At 39.1% G+C, this 22,292-nt stretch overlaps 1 protein-coding gene across 9 annotated transcripts in view; it reads left to right on the forward strand.

Annotated features, from left to right (window-relative positions):
* Positions 1-22,292, forward strand: part of ptprfb (protein tyrosine phosphatase receptor type Fb) — a 150,362-nt gene that overhangs the window by 114,437 nt on the left and 13,633 nt on the right. For 5 of the 9 annotated variants that reach the window (XM_056743205.1, XM_056743204.1, XM_056743209.1 and 2 more), the window contains 10 exons: positions 14-40; positions 5,780-5,897; positions 7,165-7,743; positions 8,784-8,881; positions 9,422-9,678; positions 11,339-11,420; positions 12,133-12,360; positions 15,424-15,587; positions 18,615-18,727; positions 22,136-22,233. In XM_056743205.1, the coding sequence (XP_056599183.1) occupies positions 14-40; positions 5,780-5,897; positions 7,165-7,743; positions 8,784-8,881; positions 9,422-9,678; positions 11,339-11,420; positions 12,133-12,360; positions 15,424-15,587; positions 18,615-18,727; positions 22,136-22,233 (1,764 nt within the window). The remainder of the gene's footprint in view (positions 1-13; positions 41-5,779; positions 5,898-7,164; positions 7,744-8,783; positions 8,882-9,421; positions 9,679-11,338; positions 11,421-12,132; positions 12,361-15,423; positions 15,588-18,614; positions 18,728-22,135; positions 22,234-22,292) is intronic. The other 4 variants (XM_056743207.1, XM_056743211.1, XM_056743208.1 and 1 more) reach the window with 1 other exon arrangement.

Consider the following 22,292-nt stretch of genomic DNA (forward strand, 5'->3'; position numbering starts at 1 on the left):
TGTTTTCCATCAGTGGAAAATTGAGGAGTCCACGGAATATGTGAGTAACTCAAGTGTGTGAGCGGGTGGTTTGCGGCATTGGGCCTGCGGGGATGTTCTGCATTTGTGTGTGTGTGTGTGTGTGTGTGCGCACGCACACGCGTGTTCCGCTGTTGCTTTTCTTCTCTGTCGCTTGGCTTTTCTTGAGTTGGAACTAACATTTTCCTTTGTTTCCCCATGTTAAGAGGGATTATTAGTTTGGTTGTACTCTTTCTGTTTTATGTTTGGACCAAGCAGCTTGTATAAAAGGGGGAAAGGGGAAAACAAATCCACGATCAGCATAAAGCTGAACTTTGCACTTTATAAGCACGGTTGCAAACCTGTTCCCAGCCCCACACTAACAAACACACACACAGAAAATAATAGAATAAATTGCAGCATTTTCTGCATTATACTGAAGGTCACCCACTAATGCACTGTATTTACTAATGGTAATGATGCAGCTTTCTCTAAAGGTCTGGTCCCTGAGTGCTCATTTCACTGGCAGTGTAATGACTGTGCTAATGATTTCTATCATAGCAGGTACCGTTATTCACACACACAGACGTGTTTATACATGCACAACAAATGCGAAACGGATAGATGAATGCTCTCCTCACAACTTTAGCAATATTGCAGAATATTCAATGAAGAGCCTGTGAAAAGGTTTCCCTGCTTATACAGAGAACCGATGTATGGAAATCGAGATGAGGTACAGGCTGAATGAAATAGAATAGAAGCTTGAGTTGATTGAATTGAAGCACATTCTGTGTAGCTTTAGTGGTTTAAGTAATAATTCATAAGAGAGTTATAGGTTAAACACTGTAAATGCATTTGCTATCATGAAGCAATGAACCGTATGTTTTTTTGAGCATTTATTAATCTTACTTGATGGGGTTGATTTGCCAATACAGTTATTCATGTTAGTTCTATGTGAATTAAAGGCCCCATTCACCGCAATCGCATTTTTCAACCTTTAGTTTGTGTGTAATGTTGCTGTTAGAGTATTAATTATACATGCAAAATTATAAAGCTCAAAGTTCAGTGCCAAGCAAGATATTGTCTTTATCAGAATTCGCTGTTCTGTGTAATACACTGATATTGTGCGTGTGTACGCATGCCTCTTTAACACTTTTATGAAACGTCTTTTGAAGTCCTGCTTGCAAATATCTCATGTAAAACATATTTTTTGTTGGGTGTCAGGGAGGATATAGAAACCTGCCGTATTAACGAATTTGTGGTCACATGTTTAGCACATGTTTTCTGTCCAGCTTTGAATATAATCATATTTTAGAACTGAAACTGTGTTTTATAAATTATAACTTGTATATTATATTTAATTAAATTTATAACCTAATGTTATTATTATGCATTATTTGAGACTGTACAGTCAGCTAGTCATTACTGTAGAATAAACCCAGTGGTCAGGACCCTGAAGATAAGTAAAGAAGGGCTATTTTGCAATAATTACTGGGTGGTTGCACATTATCCTGCTTATTATGCAGCTGCATACCAAGTAAAGGAATTAATGAACATGAAACACTTCATTTAAAATCGTTCGATTATTTTAAAAGAAAGAGAACACAGAGTAAAACTAGCACAGTTATGGTCCACATTTGTGACCAAGGACAACCATTTGTTTTTAATTTAGCAGAAATGACCACAGAACACTGCAGTTGACCAATCCCATTACAGTACTCCGCATAATAAATAACATTTGCTTTTATATACAAAATCTAAATAGGATCAAGTTGTTTTGTTAATTCCTTTTAGATTTGTAGGTGTACTTTTGTTTCCGTTTTTTCTTCAAGTGTCATTTAATAGTTAACCAACATGAAAGTTACAACCCGCTTGACCCTGTGTGATGACTGAAGAGCTTGAGGACATAATCCCCTGAATGTTGTTACCTGCTTTCAACAGCGTGGACCGTGTTGGGTTTATGTGAGCCGTGTGTGAAAAAAAACAAGTGAAGCCTGTTAGGAGAAAGCTGCAGACAACAGTCTGCTTTCAGCACCTCTGCTCTTTTTGTGCACGTGTGTGCTCATCTCGTTGTTCCAGAGTTTTCTCCTAAGATTCCTATAGTTGCGTGACAGCCCACTGTAGTTCAGGATCTAGCTTGGGTTACACTCGTAAATCCTCTTACCGTCTAGATTTGGAGCATTAAAAAAAGGCGCAGAAATGGACGCACTTCAGTTACCGGTGTCGCTTTCCTCCCAGTGAAGCCTGACCCCATTTTTCGGTACGCCCATCTCTGTGCCAGCAGACTGGCAGACGTCTCTCTGGAGCCCTGCTGTTAGGGACAGCACCTGCTCGCAAGACATTCATTGTGGGCCAATCACCTGCTTTGTCCAAATCCCTCACTTTTTTCGTTCTAATTGATTCAGGGCTGCCTGGCGTCGCCGTCTTGGCACGCAGCAACCTGGAAGTGAAGTTGTAGAGTATGGATTTAATTTATTTCTGATTTACCATAAAATCCAATTTGGATATGACCTAGTGACCATGCGCTGACTCTGTGGGCATAAATTGCTTTGCTTTAGGGTCTAGTTAGATATGCGTGTTCTAATCATAGCTGTCTTCCAAATACATTGTTTTTTCACTGTTTGATGTAGTTAGATGCCGAATTGAAGATTTACCATGATATCCACCAAAGTAGTTTTAGCCAAAATATCATAGTTACAACAGTTATGCTCATAATGGGTAACTAGCCAGTACTTTATTTAAACAAAAAAAATAAAATAACAGTCATGTTATTAACAGATTACAGGGTTAAAGTATTACAGTAACTCACTGTATAACTATGGTGTTTTGGCAGGAGCTGTTGTTGTCATTGAACATGATTGGCTGTGTTGTTGTTTTTCACAGATCACAGCCTGTGCTATGTAAATTGTATCCTCAAATAGATCCTGAAAAACACATATTAATAAAAAAAGCACACCCATGTCTTTCACACCACCAAGTACACAACATCTGTATAGTCACAAAACTTTTTGCTCAACTCTCTAAAGACACAAAAAAGACAGGCTTTAATAAGCTGATTTTTGATTAATCAGGTGAGAAATATTTATTTTCACCTCAGGGTCTGTTCAGAGCAGTCATGTGAAAGATCCAGTCAATGAATGTATTTTTTTTAATTAATCTTTTTACGCATATCTTTTTGTTATTTTTAACTAGAAATGTATAAATATTGTATGTAAATATTTGTTATGCATGCATGTGTGTGCATTTACATATAAATATACAAAACACATGCATATACAACAGAACATTTTTTGTGACTATTTGAGAGACCGCTTTTCTAAATTTAAAATTTAATATTTATAGGTATGTGTTTAGGTAAAATTGTCATTTTTGTTTCATTTCATATATTACTAACAATAGTTCTCCCAAATTTCTAATAAAATATATTGTTTCAATTTGCATTTATTTGCAGAAAATAAAAACTGGAGAAACATGTCAAAATACAGAAATGATTCTCTGTATTTTTTCAGATCCCAAATATTTTGAAGAAAAACAAGTTCATGTTCACTTTTAAAAAATACAAAAGTAATATTTGTACATTTATGTAGGAAAAGTCTTGTCACTTTATCAGTCTTTAACATTGCTGTTGCATGACTTTATGTCAGTCCCGAGGTTTTATTCTGTTGAAATTCAACAGACACTAGACTGGAGTGACCACGAAACATCCGGAAATGCTGATTTGAAATGAGAATTCGAGGTGGTCTCGTATTTTTATCTGCGGCTGTAAATATATTTTTTTATTATAAAACACAAACATTTTATTTGGATTCGCCAGGAATAGTTCATACTAAATGTAAAAACATTTAAACAATTGAAATTATAATAATTAAAACACCATGTTGTAATTTTTCTTTTTGTTTAACAACTGATTCAATTTCAGCCTAGTCAAAACAATTAGTATATAAAAAACTAAGAATACCACTATGGGCACCATCTCTCTCATGCTGTCTTTAATGTCACAGAGAATACAAGCTTGCTGTACAAAATATCTTCAGTAGGCAAAACTTAGAGCAAACTGCTTTAAATATATAGCTGATAAAAATAAACATAGTGTATTAATCACACACTTGTGTCTCCCCCCTTACTTGAACTTTAGCTCTCTGGCAATGCAAGCTGTTCCCTTGTAGAATTCCAGAGGATTGATAAAAGCTCCATTTACGAGAAAACGAGAGACGAAAATGCAATTTCTTGGCCTATAAAAAGTAATTTTGTATGATTAAAGTACTGAATAAATGCTTAAACTTAAAAGGTCATTTAAATTTTATCGAATCATTTACATTTTATCCCTTGTTCTTGCTCTTTAGGGCTTTTGCGGGAAAAGAAACCAAACTAAGAGGTCTTTATATAAAACGAGAAAATTGTAAAACACTGGGCACTTATTGGTAAATGTAGTGCTATAATTTGAACGTTAAACCTTAATTATGGAAGACAACCAGTTAATTCAATGCTTAAAGGGCTAACGAGAAGCTCTTAAAATGCTGTTGTTTAAGAACTTCATTTACAAGACGATGTGTGGGCACATGGGTAATATATACGCGAGAGCTATGGGGTTTTGTATGTGTGTGTTGGAGCAACATATGTTAGATTATGACCTCGGGTTGTTTCCATGTGTGGTTCATTATTTTGGTGTGAGGCTACACTGATGTATGTGTGCGTGTTTAAGGATTTTTTATTGCGGTTCATGCAGGTATCCTGCAGGAACGGTAAGAAGAGATTACCTGTTTAACTGTAGGCTTTACTGACATTATTCCCTGTATTAGTTTGATTTTCATATGGCTTATTCATTTTGAAAGCGGGATGAATAGCAGTGGATTAATGGCACACACTTTTCAGAGTTTAATTTGGGTTATTCAATTAATTTGAGTTGGATGCATTTCAGCGTGCAACCGGGACCTGTCTGGACAGATTTGAAAGAGAATTAGAAAATAATTGTGAAAAGCCTTATTGAAGACAATTTTTTTTTTCTGTTCACTGGATGGTAAAATCATGCAGGTGTTTTACATCAAATCCTTTTTTTTAGGTCATTAAAAGCATTGTCTTAACCTTGAACAAGTTTGCGCGTGCTTTGCGTGTTTGTGTGCACGCGTTCTTACAGGTGCTTGCGTGTGCTGTGTTTGATGTTCTCTCACTTTCTCTCTTGTGTTTGTGTGAGTTGTTCATATGCTCACACAGGTTGCTTCTTGATGTCCACCAGATGTGTCAGTGTTTTGCTACACACTGTTTAATAAACAAATAACCAGCTGCTAACACCAGTAAGGGGACTTGCAACTTTTTATGAGGACCTTTGCAACCCAACTCCGAAACACTTTTAGAAACTTGTTTTAATTTATTCAGGACATCTCAAAAAAATGAATGATGGAATGAAGCCTTCAAATGATTTTCTTCAGTCAGTGTCCTCGTAAAAAGGTATCATGATAGGTTTAAAGCGAGAACATTGACACAAATGGTGCGACTGCTTTGGTTGTTCCTCTTTGAGGCTTGGAAGAGCTCCTTGTAGATGGAGCTTTTCGAAACCTTCTAAAGACTGTCTTTCTTACAGCATTGAAAAAACATTAAGTAAGTTCAAAATAAAATACAAAGTGTGTCAGGTGGTTTTAAAACAGGAAGGGTGTAATGGTTAAGCATTGGTGTGTGTGGTTTGTTGATGGGTTTGTGATCTGTGTGTTCCAGTGGGGATGGAATGAGGGTTTTTAGTGAAAAGTGTCTAGATTTCTTTGGGATCTCATTTGTTTCCATTTAACAGGAGGCCTTCATCACTGGACTTTTCTCTGAGACCTCTTACTCTGTAACCGTGGCAGCTTATACGACCAAGGGTGACGGAGCCCGCAGCAAAGCTAAAGTCATCACTACTACTGGTGCAGGTACTCACTGTCTATACCTCTTACACCTTAGACAATTTTTCTAAAGATAATAAAGAAACAACATTGACAGTTTTTACTTAACATTATTTAGTTCACATAATTGGGCCAACCGTGCAATTTTTTAATCCATGTTGATTTTCTTTGTAATTTTTGTAACTTGCCATACCCTTAAATCGTTTATTTTAAGCTGATGTCATCAAGTCGTTTTTTTAACTCCTCCCCTATAATCATGTCTTACATTACCAATCCAATCAATTCCTAATGGTGCAAGATTAAAGATTTATTTTGTCACGCACACCTATAGTTATGTAAGGTATAAAAGTAGCAGTGAAATGAAAACTGTACATATCATCGCTTTCCTTCTGAAATGTTTTTTGTCCAAATTCACAGTTTTTCAGAAAATGGAAAAAACACAGTGCTTTTTGAATTATTACATACTGTGTTGTCTAAGTTGACAATCACTTTTTAATACTTTTATTGATTAGATAAATGCGAAATCTAGTGACAAACATAAAGGGCGACTAATTATCATGATTTATGGCAAAAAATTAAAATTGCGAAATATGGAGATACAAGGTTTCAGAAGGAGCAGCGATATATAAATATTAGCCAAACTGTAAAATGTAGGGAAAGTAAAGATGAAAGCTAAAGTACTCAGTATGTTAAGCTAAAATAAAACAATTTGTTGTTTTAAACGTTTTACAACTAAGGAAAGAAATTAAATGTGGGAGGAAATAAGTCGATGAGAAAAATCAAGGACAGAATCAAACCCAACCGCTTTTTAATGTCTCAATTCACTATTACATATTTTACATTATTGAAGTTAATTGAGTTGAAAATGCCATTTATATTCTGTATATGGGTCTATAAAAGTTTTCAAAGACATCCACATCAATGTCTGGTGGCATTTATTCCAAAGCAGCTTGAATCACTTTTTCCATTTAAGACATATTTTCACTCAGCTGGTAGAGAAAATGGAAACATTTTATTTATATTACAAAAATTGTACCAAAAAATCCTTTGTTTCTCTCAACTAGTTACCAAAAAGGATTTGTCTGTCTTACTGTTATATACCAGAATAAGCTTTGACATTTAAAGTTCAGAAGGATATTTGCTCTAATTAAAAAAAATACAATAGTTGAGATCAAATAAAGAGCAAAAGCACTTTTCGTGGAGGTTATTTGATGTGTAATCATAGTGTGCACTATAAGAGGTCCAGCACAATAACCACCTCTTCCGTAATGTTTCTTTACTCTGCCTCCCACAGTGCCTGGAAAACCCACCATGATCATCAGCACAACCATTGGCAACACAGCTCTGATCCAGTGGCAGTCTCCCAAAGACATGGTTGGTGAACTTATTGGCTACCGTCTGAGATACAAGCGTCTAGAGGAAGAGACCTACGAGGTCCGCGAGTTCGCCCGTTTAGATGACCACTACACCGCCACTGACCTGCATAAGGGCGCCACGTACAGCTTTCAGCTTAGTGCCAGGAACCGGGCAGGAGCCGGAGAGGAGTATGTAAAAGAGATCATCACTCCAGAGGATGTGCCCAGTGGGTTCCCACTCAACCTGCGTGTAGTGGGCCTAACCACATCCACCACCCGGTTGTCCTGGGAACCCCCTGCCCTGTCTGAGCGAAATGGCCGTATCACGCAATACAAAGTATTCTACCATGATATCAACATTAAGCAGAACAGCACAGTCAACACAAATGACACCCAGATGACCATTCAAGGACTTCAACCGGACACCACCTATGATATCCGCGTCCAAGCCTTCACAAGCAAGGGAGCTGGTCGCATAAGCCCAAGTATACAGAGCAGGACCATGTCTACATCACCCGGTTAGTGTTTAAATTGTAAAAATGATCATTTTGATTTCATGGTAACACTCGTAAATATAACTTAACTTCATGTAGTTCAAATTCATGCACTGCTTTTAACACAGACATGCCCCGTCACATTTCCTAAAAGATCACGTTCACACTTTCTCCATCAGGATGCGTTTGAAATTAAGATGGAATTACCCTGTCCTCTATTTTGTCACAGGAGCGGCACGTCTAAATCACCTGATAAACAATGAATGTTATTATGTTGCAGTATTACGCACGCTTGATAGGTGCAGCCAATTTTCCACACTCGTAATAACACTGTGATAAATTCGCTGACTTTAGATGGAATATAAAAAATCCAATTATCCTCACATCTGGGGGTCTGTTTTATAGGAAACTGGGATACCCTACATATGTAATTTTCTTGATTCCCAAATATTCAAGTAAACTCAAATGTCGCCCTGAGCTTCATTATGGAATAGCATCTCATTGCAATTACTAGAGTTTTATGTAGCCTTTTAAGTGGGTGTACCGATTATTTCTCTTGGTATTGTTTTTGTTTTTTGTTGAGAGAGTTTTGAGATGTTTTTTTTTTAACAATCTCTCTGAAATAAACAGCTGCGGGAAAAATTAAGAGACCATTTCAGATACAGTTTTTCTGCTTTTAAAATGTACTATTTGTTTAGGTAAAATGATCGTTTTTGTTTCATTTTGTGAACTTTTTCTAACTACATTTACAAATATTATTGTTGTATTACTTAAAAGTGAATTTGAACTTCGTAGTGTTTGGGGTCTGAAAAAATACAGAGCATCTTTTCTGTTATTTTGACCCATTTCTCCAGTTTTCATTTTATGCAAACACATGCAAATAGAATCTTTATTTGAAATTTGGTAGAAATATTGTTAGTGGTTCACAGAATGAAAAAAATACATATAAATAGTAAATTCATCAAATAAGTAATAATAATTTGGATTCGTTTCTTAATTTTTTCTGCGGCTGTACACGTAATTCAAACCCTGAGTTTATGTATTTGTCTCTTTCTGTCCAATAGCATTTGCTACAAGTTTTGGTGTCAAAGCTGTCATGAAAACTTCTGTCCTTCTAACCTGGGAGGTACCAGAAAACTACAAATCTCAAGTGCCTTTTAAGGTGAGAAAAAATTGATTTGCTGTACTCCTAATCTCGGCTGCAGATAACAGTTCAAACCTGGATATTTGCAAAGATATTATATTAACAGCCACGCCAGACAAATCTCTATAGAGAATTATACAGCCGGCTAGTAAAAATGTTACTCATTAGGCTTTTACTGTAACTGCTGATTCTGTACATTTGCATGCAACTCAGGGAAGCTGGACTCACGCTTTAGGTCAGCTTGCTGAAACACTGTGGAAAGTCTGTCAGAACACTCTCGGGCCTCCAGTGAACCTGACAGACTGTCTGTGTGGTTTCTCTGCAGGCCCAAGGCTAGCATAAATCATTACGCTAATGTCCCAATGTGACGAGACCAAAAAACAACGCACGCTTTCCATCTCTGAGAGCAACTGTGTTGGTATATGGTCTGTTAATGCTATCAGATTCTGTATGTGGGTTCAGTTAAATGAAACGCTAACTGAGCTAGTCATTTTAGGAGGGCTGTTAGATTTAGTGAGCCGTGCGACTGAGTGAAATCTGAACCTCTCCCTCCCGTAGATCCTCTATAACCAGCAGAGCGTGGAGGTTCAGGGCAACCTGAAGAGGAAGCTGATCACGCGTCTGCAGCCGGATACAGATTACTCCTTCGTGCTGATGAGCAGAGGAAACACTGCCGGAGGTCTGCAGCAGCAGGTGTCCATCCGCACAGCCCCAGACCTGTTCAAATCCAAACCAGTCCTTTACAAACCAGATCAGACCAGCACCGGAAAAATCACAGTTAACCTGCCCAAAGTGCCCACCACGGCACCTGTCAGGTCAGTACTGCAGTACTCTCACGTGTAGAATGATATATATTATGTCTCATGCCTTCAAGGGTTACACAAACAATCAAGAATATTCAGCTTGATTTGGACGTGAAGATACATGATGATTTGTAGTCTGTCCTCATAAAATAAGTGTTTTAATAGAAGGTGTATAAATAATAATTGCAAGTTTCAATCTCAATCGTTGAAACTTTGACAGTTTGGGTTAAGTCATAATCGTGCATCATTTCTGCTGCCGCTACATTTTCCTCTATATAAGCCTCATAAATCCATAGGCATGCAGTATTGCTGCCCAGAGTAACGCCTGCAGCTCTAGTCAGGTCAGTGACGCCACGCTTTCCGTTCTGCGATGTAGCTCACACACCATTACCATGCAATTATTCCCCCCCACGCTCAGACAGAATCTATCCACCTCAGCAAACTACCATCCTGCAAACGCTGCTCATTCTTTTTCTAGCCGTAGTGACGTCATGCTACTGTATTTTAGCTTTACGTTTGACCTTCTTTTCCATCCAGAAGAAGGTCCTTGTCAGGCTACACAGTGACTGTTTCTGCTGCCGTCTCTCCATGAGAGAACGCTTTGAAATCAATGGTGGAAAACACGGCAAGACGGGCTGTTTGCAGTCTTAGCTGAAGGGAAGATATATCTCAACCTCTTGATTCAAGACCATTTAGAGTTCAACCTGTCATGATGGGGGATATGAGCACGTTCTGCCTGTAGAAAATAGACACGGTGCTGTTTCTCATGTTCTTGCCACAGAGAGCCCGTCATTACCGCTAAGTGCTCTTCACCAAAGCTTTGCCGGGCTTTGGGTGGTGGCCCTTCATTTGACGTACCTTTTTAGAACGCCTTGTAATAATTTATGCATGAGAATGGGCTCTTATGTTTATGTTATTGTGAACACTTAATTTTTCATGAATGAAGAGGCAATGGAAGCAAAGTGGAGATCATTTTTTCGTTTCCTTGGAGAGAATGAGCTCGAATCTGAGTCCAAAGCCAATTACATTCCCTAAAAAGAAATGTAACTAATTTGTGGCTGAACCAGAAAACCAGGGAATTTCTTCTCTGACCTTATGACCGTCTGCAAAATCAGAGCCGGTGCAATGTGGTCCAAAAAAACCTTTGAGATCTTGTTGCCAATCCCAGTAGGAGAAACAGGGCTGTGCTCCGGAGTGCCTTTTTTGATTGGTAAAAAGATTAGCAGTGTGTTGAGGATGAGAAAGTCTAGGAGAAGATTGGCATTTGGAGGTGTGCTGATTGATGTGGGATTTCTTGTACGACACAGCACTTTGTTCTCCAGTAATGGTGGAGCGCTGCAGCGAAGGGATGAACGGGAGAGCTTATTTTCAAAATGGCTCTCCTCTCATCTCACACACCAGCTAAATTAAAGCCCCAGCCTTATTATGAGCGTTCTCAAGAAGTTACGCTTGTCCGTACCACCTCATTCGTGAGCGCTTCACTGACACTTTGAATTTATAACAAGATTATTTGAAACCAGTTTTGTTGGAATTATGAACTGAGGTTATTACATGGCAAGCAAGTGGAATGGGTCATATTTTACACTTCTGACTAGTCTAATAGACATTTTGGTTTGTACTGTGGTTAAGAGCACTAAAGGTTTATATGCTTAAAACTTTTCTTTCTGTGTAGATGGTACTACATCGTGGTCGTACCAGTGTCTCTTACATCTTCACGTAAATGGTCTAATCCTGATGAGATGGAACTTGATGAGGTAAGTTTTACATTTTGTACTTTCTAGAGATAAAAGTTTTTAACCCTGGAAGTTTGTGATGGTTATATAGAATGTTTCATTGATGTTGTTACATGTTGTTTGTAATTTGTAGATCGCTGCTGTCCTGCTGAAACCTTGTATATCCATATTTTTTTACCATAAATCATTATTATTAGTCACCCTTTATGTTTGTCACAAGGTTTTGCCAATATCTAAACAGTTAAAATTATTGAAAAGTGCTTATTAGTATATTTAATCATTTAAAAAGTGAAATTTAAAAAAAGAGAATTTGTTGTAATAAACAATGTGTAAAGTAAAATACATCTCAGCATTTTTAGCACATTCAAGAAATTGAACATTTATGACCGGTTTCACAGAGAAGACTTAAGACTAGTCCCAGACTTAAATGAAAATTTGAGCTGTCTTGTGCTGATAGTTCAGCCCAAAATGTTAGTGCTGTCATCATGTGCTCATCCTCTTTTCATTTCAAACCTGTATGACTTTCTTTCTTCCCCAGAACACAAAAAAATATATTTTGAAAAATACTGTTAACTGGACCCCATTCACTTGCATTGGTTTTGTGTGCATACAATAAGTGAATGGGGTCCAGTACTGTTCGGTTGCCAACTTTCTTCAAAGTGTCTTCTTTTCCAAGCTAGTATACATGGCAAAAAGCCTCATATACTACACTTGTGTCTGATCTGCTCTCTAGCTTCTGGAGTCTAGTGAGGGAGCCCTTCTCAGGAGACGACGTCACACAGACAACGTCAGGCCGTACATCACCGCAAAACTGGATTATCTCCCAGATACCTTCACCCTGGGTGATGAAAAGACTTACAATGGCTTCTTCAATCGGCCGGTTCCTAATAACCAGCATTACCTGTGCTTTGTCATGGCTGAACTCAAGGATCAGTACCCTGTCATCGCCAATGAGAAACAGGTACATAGCCTTGATGACATCACAGAATATAAAATACATTTTGAGTAAGAAATCGAACTTAAAAACTGAAATGAACACCCAGACAAACATTTTCATGAATATTTGATGGCTATGTGTTTTGTGTGTGTGTTCAAAAAGTACACCACATACCAACCAATCACCAATAGAAGGCGTATACACTCATGATGAGGAAGAGAGTGAGCATCTGTTTGCTATTTTGAGGGAGGGGCAATAAACGCAGTGGTGTGTTTTTATGGTTATCGATTTCAAATATCAACAGTGTTTATCAGAAATCACTCACTGCACCTTTAGAAAATCAAACTCCGTACCCTCTCAGCCCTGGAAATAATCTTATGTAAAAGTTACAGCCCTGATCTCCAGAGGATACGTTGAAGAAATATTCATAATTGTCTCTCATGGTAGCGTCAGCATTGTTTGGCATTTTAAGGCTCAGTCTCTGCGCTGTGGATAGAGCAGAAGAATAGATTTACGCGGGAGCACGGAAGCTTGTCCCGATTCTCTTGAAGCTGGGTCTTAAGTATCCCTAAAGCTTAAGCATTAATCTGTCCTCCATGCGTTATGAAGGGGACAACGTCCATACTCAGCATTTCATAAGGCTTGCCGCGTCTTCTTCTTATATCCCCTTGTGGAAACCTCTGCGAGAGATTTCTGATCCATAGAGATTGTTGGGATGCACGTGCATGCTTGTTTAATTAATGAAGTAAAAATCGAAAATGAACTGACAACTTTTGAGTAAGGTTTTTAAGAACAAGCATTTGTGTTTGTCCATGGCCTAAGAACACTATCTCAGAGGAGCACCCAGCGTCCCATATCTGCCACAGCTGTGCTTTGCATTCGGCTCTCCTGTCGCTTTCCTGCAATAGATTTGTCAGAGGGAACAAATTAATGGCTTGGATGCGAGACACAATAGCTTTAAGGAAAGTGGGACAGTGACACAATAATGTGTCTATGTGAAAACATACACAAATGCACACGGCAGAAATTAAGACCCAGTAACAGTCCAACAGAAGGACACAAGCCACGGTCCTGTCCGTGGAGGTATAAAATGTAAAGAAAAAGCGGAAGACAGATTGCCTATGTGTACTAGCATCTCCTGTGGCAGATAAACAAGCCTAGAGGAGTGTGAAATCCAATGATAGATAGAGTGTGTAAACAGAATCGTTTTAAACAAGCGAGCACAAGCAAGCTGAAGATGTTAAGAGAGCGAAAGATAGAGAGGTGGGTTAGAGAGGATGTCCAGAGGAGAGAGAGAACTTTAGAGAGTGGTGTGCTGCTTTTTAAAAAGAAACATAAGAACCAAACCAAGAGAGCAAAGTGGCTGGTAAAGTCAGAGGACAGCCTGTGGCTGAGCTGTTTCTGTCAGATAAAGTGTTTACATTAGCAGAAATCCTGCGCTGAGACCACAGAGCTGAGATGTCATTAACTTGCTCCTCTTCTGCCTCAAGCACAAATACCCGTCCTTATCCACTCAATGGATTTTGAGTTAGTATTCTAGGACGCCGGGTGATATTTATTTATTTAGTCACTTGTCTGTTCTGTGAAACATGTTGGCTTTTAACACAGCATGTGCAAAATGCTAGGTTTTTATAAAAGTGCAAAAACAGTCCTAATGGTTTTACAAGTAGGCTTTCATATTGTTTTCAGATTTTTTCTTTCCATTTTTGTGGGCTGGTTTGATATGTCTGATTCACTGTTTTTGTGATTCCTTGTCATTTTTGACCAGCAAAAATAGACCATTTTAAACCAATATAACTTGTTATTTCATATAATTTGAAGGGATAGTTCAACCAAAAATGAAAATTCTGTCATCATATACTCAAGTTGTTCTAAATCTTCATACATTTCTTTGTTCTGATGAACACAGAGAAATATATTTGGATGGATGCTTGTGACCAAACAGTTCTTGACCAACATTGGTAGACCATGGTAGTCAAAAGTGCCTTATAACTGGCACATTTATCAAGCAATTTTTCCTACTATGGTAGTCAACCAAGAACCGTTTGCGTACAAACATTCTTCAAAATATCTTTCGTTGTGTTCATCTGAACAAGGGAATGATACTGATTTAGATCAACTCGAGTGCGAGTAAATGATAGATTTTTTATTTTGGGGTGAACTGTCACTGTAAGACACAAACAACACAAGTGTGAAGTAAAATGTCATATTTATATTACTTATATTATATGTATTAACATTCAGATGTGTCACATTAGCAGAAGAGATAACGTAACTGCTTTTTGACTTCTCAAGTCTCCTAGAGCTACTATCCTTTTTATCTCTTCAATTAATATCTGTGCACTCTTGGAAGAGTCGAGATGAGGCAGTGATCCAGATTACAGCGGTCTCCTCTGCTGTCATAGGGTGGAGTAAGAGGAAATCAAAGGGCTTTGGCCCCTAGGGAACTGGTTTCCGTGTGGATGCCCTTTCCCCATGCTGATAAAGAGAGCACTAGTGACAGCCTCTCTCTCTCTCTCTCTCTCTCTTTTTCTGTCTTTCGTCCCTTTTCCCCCTCATTCTTTTCATCTCAGACAGTTTGTGAGGCAGAATCCCAGCTTGTCCCCGGGTGTGTAGATGGAATTGGGCACAGCAGAAAGATGTCTCATTTATGTCTCTTCACACTTGCTCTTTTTTCTTCCTGTCGCTTCCTCCTTCCCTCCAGCCAGCTTACTATCACCACGGTTTGAGCACTAATGAAGAGGATATGATTCCTCGTCTCTGCCTCCATTTATCAAAGCCAAAGAGAGAGAGAGAGAGATGTCTTGAGAATGTCTTGTTCTTGCTGTATATTTTAACACATTCACACCACATTCTTACCCTTTTACAATTTGCTTTCTTGTATTGCGTGTACAAAAAGTGCATATTTTCTATGTTGTCATACAGACAGCGAGCTATGACTTGCGTTTATGAAATGAGTGCGTAACAGGGTTAACAGGAACCTTGTAGAGGGAACATAGTATGACATAGTATAAAATTTGGAATGGTCTCTATATATCTCCATTTATGATTAAGTTCTTTAAGGATGACCTCTTTCTCTTCGTGCAGCGGATCTTCTCAGCCAGCCCATACTCTGATCCCATCATGGTGTCCATGAATAGCAGCGAGCTGGCACGCACCATGGAGCAGCCCGAGATGCTTTGGGTCATGGGCCCTGTGCTTGCCGTGGTGGTCATCATCATCATAGTCATCGCCATCCTGCTCTTTAAGAGGTGAGCAGGAGCTTTCACATCACTCATTCACACCAACAGCAGGGGGCTCCAAAGGTTCACTTGTTGTAACTTTACAGGATTTTAAATTGCAATCATAGATTTGAATTCTTATCGTGTTGCTATTTTCGTTTTAGTTTAATGTTAAGTATGGACAATTTTTTTATGTGAATGTATAGAACTGAAATCAGTTTCATGCTAAGATAATTAGAAATGATTAACGTTGGGATTGGGCAACATAGCAAAACAAATTTCTGTAAACAAATTACAGTAGTAAAGTAAAAAAATATGCAATAAGAGTTGAGATATAACTGATTATATCGTAGATATTTCCATCAGAAACGTTATTATGTCTATAGTTTTGTTAACGGGGGAATAAGAAGAACCCCCCATGTAATTGAATACGCATATGAGAGCACTCTCAGTTCACAAGCTGTGATAAATGAAGGAACAGCCTTTTCAAAGCTCTCGTTTCGGAGGAATACACCTCTGCTCCACTTCATCTGGTTCCCGAGCCATGGTCTCAATTCAGGTCTGCTTTGTACATGAAACACGATGTGGCTAATTTTAGCACGCTTTCCCGCGGAGGGAACAAAAGGAGGACATTATTCATAATGACATCTTGACTCAGCCGAATAAAGCAGACATGGCGCTCGCGGCGTGACCCGGTGGTCCCGTTCACAGCGCAGATACAGTACTGACTAATATTCCCTCCGGTCCGTCTTCGTGATATCCCTTACGTCACACAAAACCTTGCGGGTGTTTTTGTCAGATTTTTTTTTGGTGCATTCTACACAAATCTAACATTTCGCCCCCCTGACCGCTGAGAATTCGTGGGTGGCGTCTCGAATCCAAAGCAGACCTGAGCACAGATTCCCGGTGAAATGGCAGAGTCAGCTTTCAGTCTCGGCGGGGAGCAATTGTGTATCAGTGCTGCCACACCCTGCTGATGCTACTGTAAACTCTCTCATCCTGCACTGTCCTCCGCTGTGAGCCAGACAGTCAAGCTTTGCTATTATACACATGAGGGATTCATAACTGGCCTTTTGCTGCGTTTTAGAGTTTCTCTCTAATCTAACCATCTCTTGTTTTATTATGTTTTCTCTGAATGTTTCTAAACGTTTCCAAATGTTTCCTTCCCTCGCTCTAATGCAGCAAACAGGAGAGGTAGGTCCTTTCAGATCATGCACCGATGTCTCTGTTACGCTTTATCATTTGTGATCATCTGTCAAAGCCTTCATAGGGTCTGTAGGTGTGGCTGGATGGGCTACTGTTCATCTGCATATTGTTTTGAATGACTGCCCATCATCCAGAACAAGTTTAAATTGTGAATACAGATGGACAGTAGCTCACCCTAACACCCGGTTGTCCTTGAAAAGCTCCAGCGCTTTGGGTGCAGTTGTCACAGTGGTGCATGCTCTCTGTTCGGTGGTTGTGATGTGTGTGTTTTTTTTGCCGTGCCGTGCTCATTCTCTCTGTGTTGATCCTGCACTCCCTCGTGAAGGTCACACCGAGCGAACGTGTGCAGTCAGCCTTTCTGCTGTCTCACCTGAGCCCTGAATGGCCCATTGTAAAGGAAATGCCAGCCGGATGACTGCTGAAATAGAAATGTTCTCCTCTTCAAAGCTGACATTTCCCTCCACCCAATCGTGTGTGTTTTTTCTTCTCTCTTCTTCCTTCTTAGTCTTTAATGTGCAAAATCCTACACACACACACACTGCAAAATGCCAACTTGCTGTTATTTTTATCTCTCCATTTGAGTCGTTCTTTAATTCAGAACTTCTTACAAATGGCTCCTTTTAGCTCCTGGTGTATTAACTTAACGCTGAATAATTGAAGTGTGCCGGGGCCTATTGTGCGTACGCTGGCGAAGAGGGCGCTGGAATATTACGCTCTGAGAGGGAAGAGGAAATAAGCCGCTGGTGATTAGCGCTCGGCGTTATTAAGCAGCATATGCTGAAGACCCTTCGGTGCGGCCCTCTTTGGGTTTGAGCGCACAGCTTGGCTTTATGAAAGACAGAAAACGCCTGAGTGCCTAAACTGTGCTCAGAACCTTACAAGCGGAGTGCAGTGAGATGTGAAATTTCCAGTGCGGTTGGCACTCCCGTTTTAGTCTGGGATTTGTGTGCGTCTGAGGATGGGTTTCCACCAACAGATGTTCTGCGTCTCCGCATGTGTGTGTGCCACCACGCGACAGCTTTACCTGCTGGAAGAGTGCACTTGGGAGTGCAGGTGCTACAGTGGCGTAATTACCCGGTGTTGTGCCATCCAGCTGATGTGCTAATTACCTAGTCGCCTTGTTTTCCCCACAAACATGGAGCGTCGCACCCTGAATATTTAGTGAGCTAGCTAACAGAGAGTTGAGAGAGGTTCTGAACAGACGCTTGTTTTGGGGTTCCGTTTTAATCTTTCTGACTCGCACACAACCCAATGGAATCCTACTAAAAAAAAAGAGCCATCAGAGCCATTCTAAGGGATTTAATTGTTCTAATGGCAATTTAATTGGTTTCAATAGAAACTATAATGGTCTCTGTTGGCCTTTACTGGCAACGTATTGAGTTCTGATGGTGGGATGTTAGCTGGCCGATGACAACCATTAGAGCCTAAAATAAAAGGCAACCAATAGAGCACAAAATTTTACTGGAGTAAGGCCCAAAGGAATGTTTGTAACCAAACAGTTCTTTGCCACCATTGACTACCATAGTTGGAAACATTGCTAGAGAATTTGCAAAACACAATGTTGTGTGTCTTTTTTGTCCTTTTTAAATACGTTCGATAACTCCTGATCAACATACAATATCATTTGATGGAAAAGAGCAGTATTATTTTTCTTTAATACAAATTAGTTGGTTCATAGCTTGTGACCTACTAATATGTCCACATTCCACTTTCTCACACATCTAAGCTTTCATTCTTTTTTATTATGTTGTTTGTGATATTTGTATTTTTTTGTGTTAAATCTTCAGTCAGTCCTTGACTGGCATCTGAATGAATCAATGGAAAAATACTGACTGTATTTTTCTTTTACAGGAAAAGGGCATCACCCCTACCCAAAGATGATCATTCTAGTGGTGTGAAGGACTGTCTGCTGGCCAACTCATCCGATCCTGTCGAAATGAGGAGACTCAACTACCAGACGCCAGGTAACATACTGGCACAGAATACCATACACAGTATACAACACAAACTTGTCAGAAACGGACACACACAATGTTTCATATATTTGCTTATTTCCATATGAGCAATGCAGTGACACGTATTCTCCCCGTCCTCTGTCTCTCGTTGAGTTAGGCTGATATTATTTTCTTTGTGAATAAAAACACGTCAGCAAATGCCAGCAAATATGTAATTTACCATAAACAGGATGTGTTTGCACACACGCGGGCAGACATTAACTGATCTGACAGCGTGTCTTTGCAATCAGAGCGATCTGTCAACGCCGCGCAGATCTTCTTATCCTCACCGTGGCACATGATAGAGGAGATGCTTTTAGTCTTGAGAGTGCATCTCAAATATAAGGCACACATACACTGTTTATAAATATGCTTTTTTAAGCAGCTGCTTACGTTGAGCAGTTTGTTTTTAACTCTATCTTTGCATCTTTAACATGTCATGGCCAGACAGATGTTCATCCAATTCATTTTGCATTTAGAATTTATGTGGAAAAACTGTAGTTTTGTTCAATTTCTCACAGTGTGGTTTTGGAACAGCAAAAGACGTTTTGGTACTTAATTCAGAACATTGTATAAAAACAAATGTACTGTTGTTTTATGACTTTCTGCCGGCAGTGCGAGTATACTGATGAAGCAGTGACTGTCAGAAAGCGTAATGACTCTCTCTGGTTTAAATTCCATTTATGGCTCTATTTGTCATTGTGTGGCATTGAATTCAGGTGGAAAGCTGTTTATTGGAGTTCCTTTACTCATCGTCTTGTGTGCTTTGAGTGTCTCATATGGACTCAATTTACCCAAGGTCCTTGCACCCTTTCAACCCATCTTCGTTAATTAGTCCTCCTGGCTTCCATTCCCAATGTGAGTGAGAGGCAGAGCCGTGATGAAGGTAGAAAATGTCATGCCTGCCTCTCTCTCCTCTAATAGCTAACTGGGGCCAGTGAAGCTGGGCTTTTACAGACCCCTCTTAGACCCTTTCAATCCTGAAGAGCACATCATTACCACAGGCAAAACAGCTATACGCCTCTTTAACAATAAAATCGCACTGCTGAAGCCAACGGTTTCTAAACCACAAGTGCACTTCAGTGTTTCGTTCGGTTACGAAACTTTAAATAATGTTGTGTAATATTTTTTTTGGTGTGGGAGCGCAGTGGCTATGTTATTGTAAAGGGTAAAAGGTGTTCCTTTAGCTACAGTACAAACGCTTTTAGATTCCAGGGGTTGATTTGTAGTATTTTGAACATAGACATTTTGTTATGAAGGTCACTTTTAAACTTTATATTGCACTATGCCTATATAATGCATTTTATGTACAGAATTTATTCCAGTCTTGAATCCTACAATATGACGTCCATCATACAACGGTTACATTTTACTAACGATGATAATGTGAAGAAAAAGTCATTTGTGAACCATTTTAATATAGTTTATTTAAAACTGATTTGTTGTAATTTTTACACACATTTGCACTGTTTCTCAGTTCCCACAGCCACCAATTTTGCCATTAAGTGTTGTGAAATAGTGTTTTATAGCCCAGGAGTCCGTGAAGAGCATGCTTGAGTTGAAATATGCGAAAAAATACAATGTCTAAAGAAAATGTTAGTTACCATTTTAAAGAGAATATTGTTTTAGACAAGCTGTCTCACATTGGATCTAATTCATAAAACATTCGTACATATATAAGTACATTTTGAGTAATTTGAGGATAAAACAGACCTTCCCCAAAACTGTCCTCCAGATTCACAAATACTTCGTAAACATCAGTTCTCGTAATAAAATGTGTGTACGTTAATATATTCCAATCATTCGTAATTAGGGCGGGGATGCACGCACACTCACAATTAGCATCATCCCCACCTATGATCTATAATAACTGGTGCTCTTTTCAAATGACCAGCTGGTAGCACCTAAGAACCCTTTGGTGGCAATTTGCGTTACTCCAGAGATGCGGTGGTTGCTGTGATTTAGAATATCCGCAACAGTTAGCCTACTTGTTATTATTATCTTATTTTTGAAGAATATAACTGAATATTCGCAACAATATGAAAATGCAGTAATAATATTAACTTCTTCATCGTTGTGTATGATGGTCAATGTAGTGTTTGTCCCGCCTCTTCTCCACTATGATCGGACGGCTGTGTAAAAAAGAACAGTGATGAGCTCTGCGTTTTACCCTAAAATTAAAAAGTAAAAAATGATAAAAGACAGGGCAAAATAACTTGTGAAATATCATTATGATACATAGTGCATCAAAATGCAGTGTCATCAGTTTGTCTAAAAGAATACAGAACGTCACGTGCAGTTTTATGCCCTATTTACACGTGGTATGGAGCAGGCGTACATTTTTTTCGTACCAACTTACATTTTGAAATAGAAAAAACACAGAACTAAATTTATATGATTACTATACTACTGTGTTGTCCATGTCACAGAAAATCACGAAATATGGAGATACAAGGTTTCATAAGGACAGCAGCAATATTATGATGAAAACATTGTAAGTAAATAAACTCTAGCAGGATTTCGAATGAGCAGGAATATCTTGTGTTGAACCTGCATTATCCGCAGGAGTCGTGCACTTGTTGCCGTTGTTTTATCGCATATATCAGTCAGATAACGTTTCCAGTCCCGTATCGGCACTTGTCTGGTTACATCTCATTTCAGTTTTAATGACCTTGGACATTTATTCATTCCGGTTCCAGAACATCTGCGATGAGCTTTGCCTGCTTTGCATGCTGGGTTGTAGCTCTTCTCTGCCTAAGTAGCTTGCTGTTTAACATGGATGTAGCCTGTGCTGTATTCATTTAATACTACTGCCTATTGCACTATTAGCCTCTGAATATACACAATACTCTTTTGTCAAGTTAAACTAGCATTATTATTTTGGTTATTTGATTAGGTGCCGCTAGTGACGCAGAAAAATAACTTTCACTTCGCACCGTAGCACGTGGCTGCTATATTCCATCAAAGCTATGCACAAAATGTCTATACGCTACTGGACCTCATAGCAAAGCGATCCGGGTTTTGACATTGCATTAGTGTGGTTGATTGAGAGAGCATCCCTTGCTCCTGCCATTGTCTCACAGTAATGAATGCATTGAGTAGCTGGCAAGGGGCTCAACGAGACATTAGTGTTCACTGTGGACATAATGAAGTCATAATGGGGAATCATATCCAGCCATGTCCCATTAAAGATCTCAGTCCTGCTCATTCGTCCTCACCAGCCACTGGAATCCTAAAGGCAGATTGTCTGTAATGCGAACCTTCCCTCATTGGTCAGCCAGCCATTGCTTTTCTTCAGTTTCAGCTTTATCTGTCTGTCTGTCTATGTATTGTGTAATATGTAATTTCTTTTCTATTTTTGTCCTCTTATTTTTCCAGGAATGAGGGAACACCCACCCATTACAGTTTGTGACCTTGCGGACCATATTGAGAGACTCAAGGCCAATGACGCCCTCCGCTTCTCTCAGGAGTATGAGGTGAGTTAGTGGACATACATCACCTCTAATATCTACCATTATCTAAAACGAGAGCAGTT

This window comes from Triplophysa dalaica, chromosome 3 (genome assembly GCF_015846415.1).
Source record: "Triplophysa dalaica isolate WHDGS20190420 chromosome 3, ASM1584641v1, whole genome shotgun sequence".
Classification (NCBI taxonomy): Eukaryota; Metazoa; Chordata; class Actinopteri; order Cypriniformes; family Nemacheilidae; genus Triplophysa; species Triplophysa dalaica.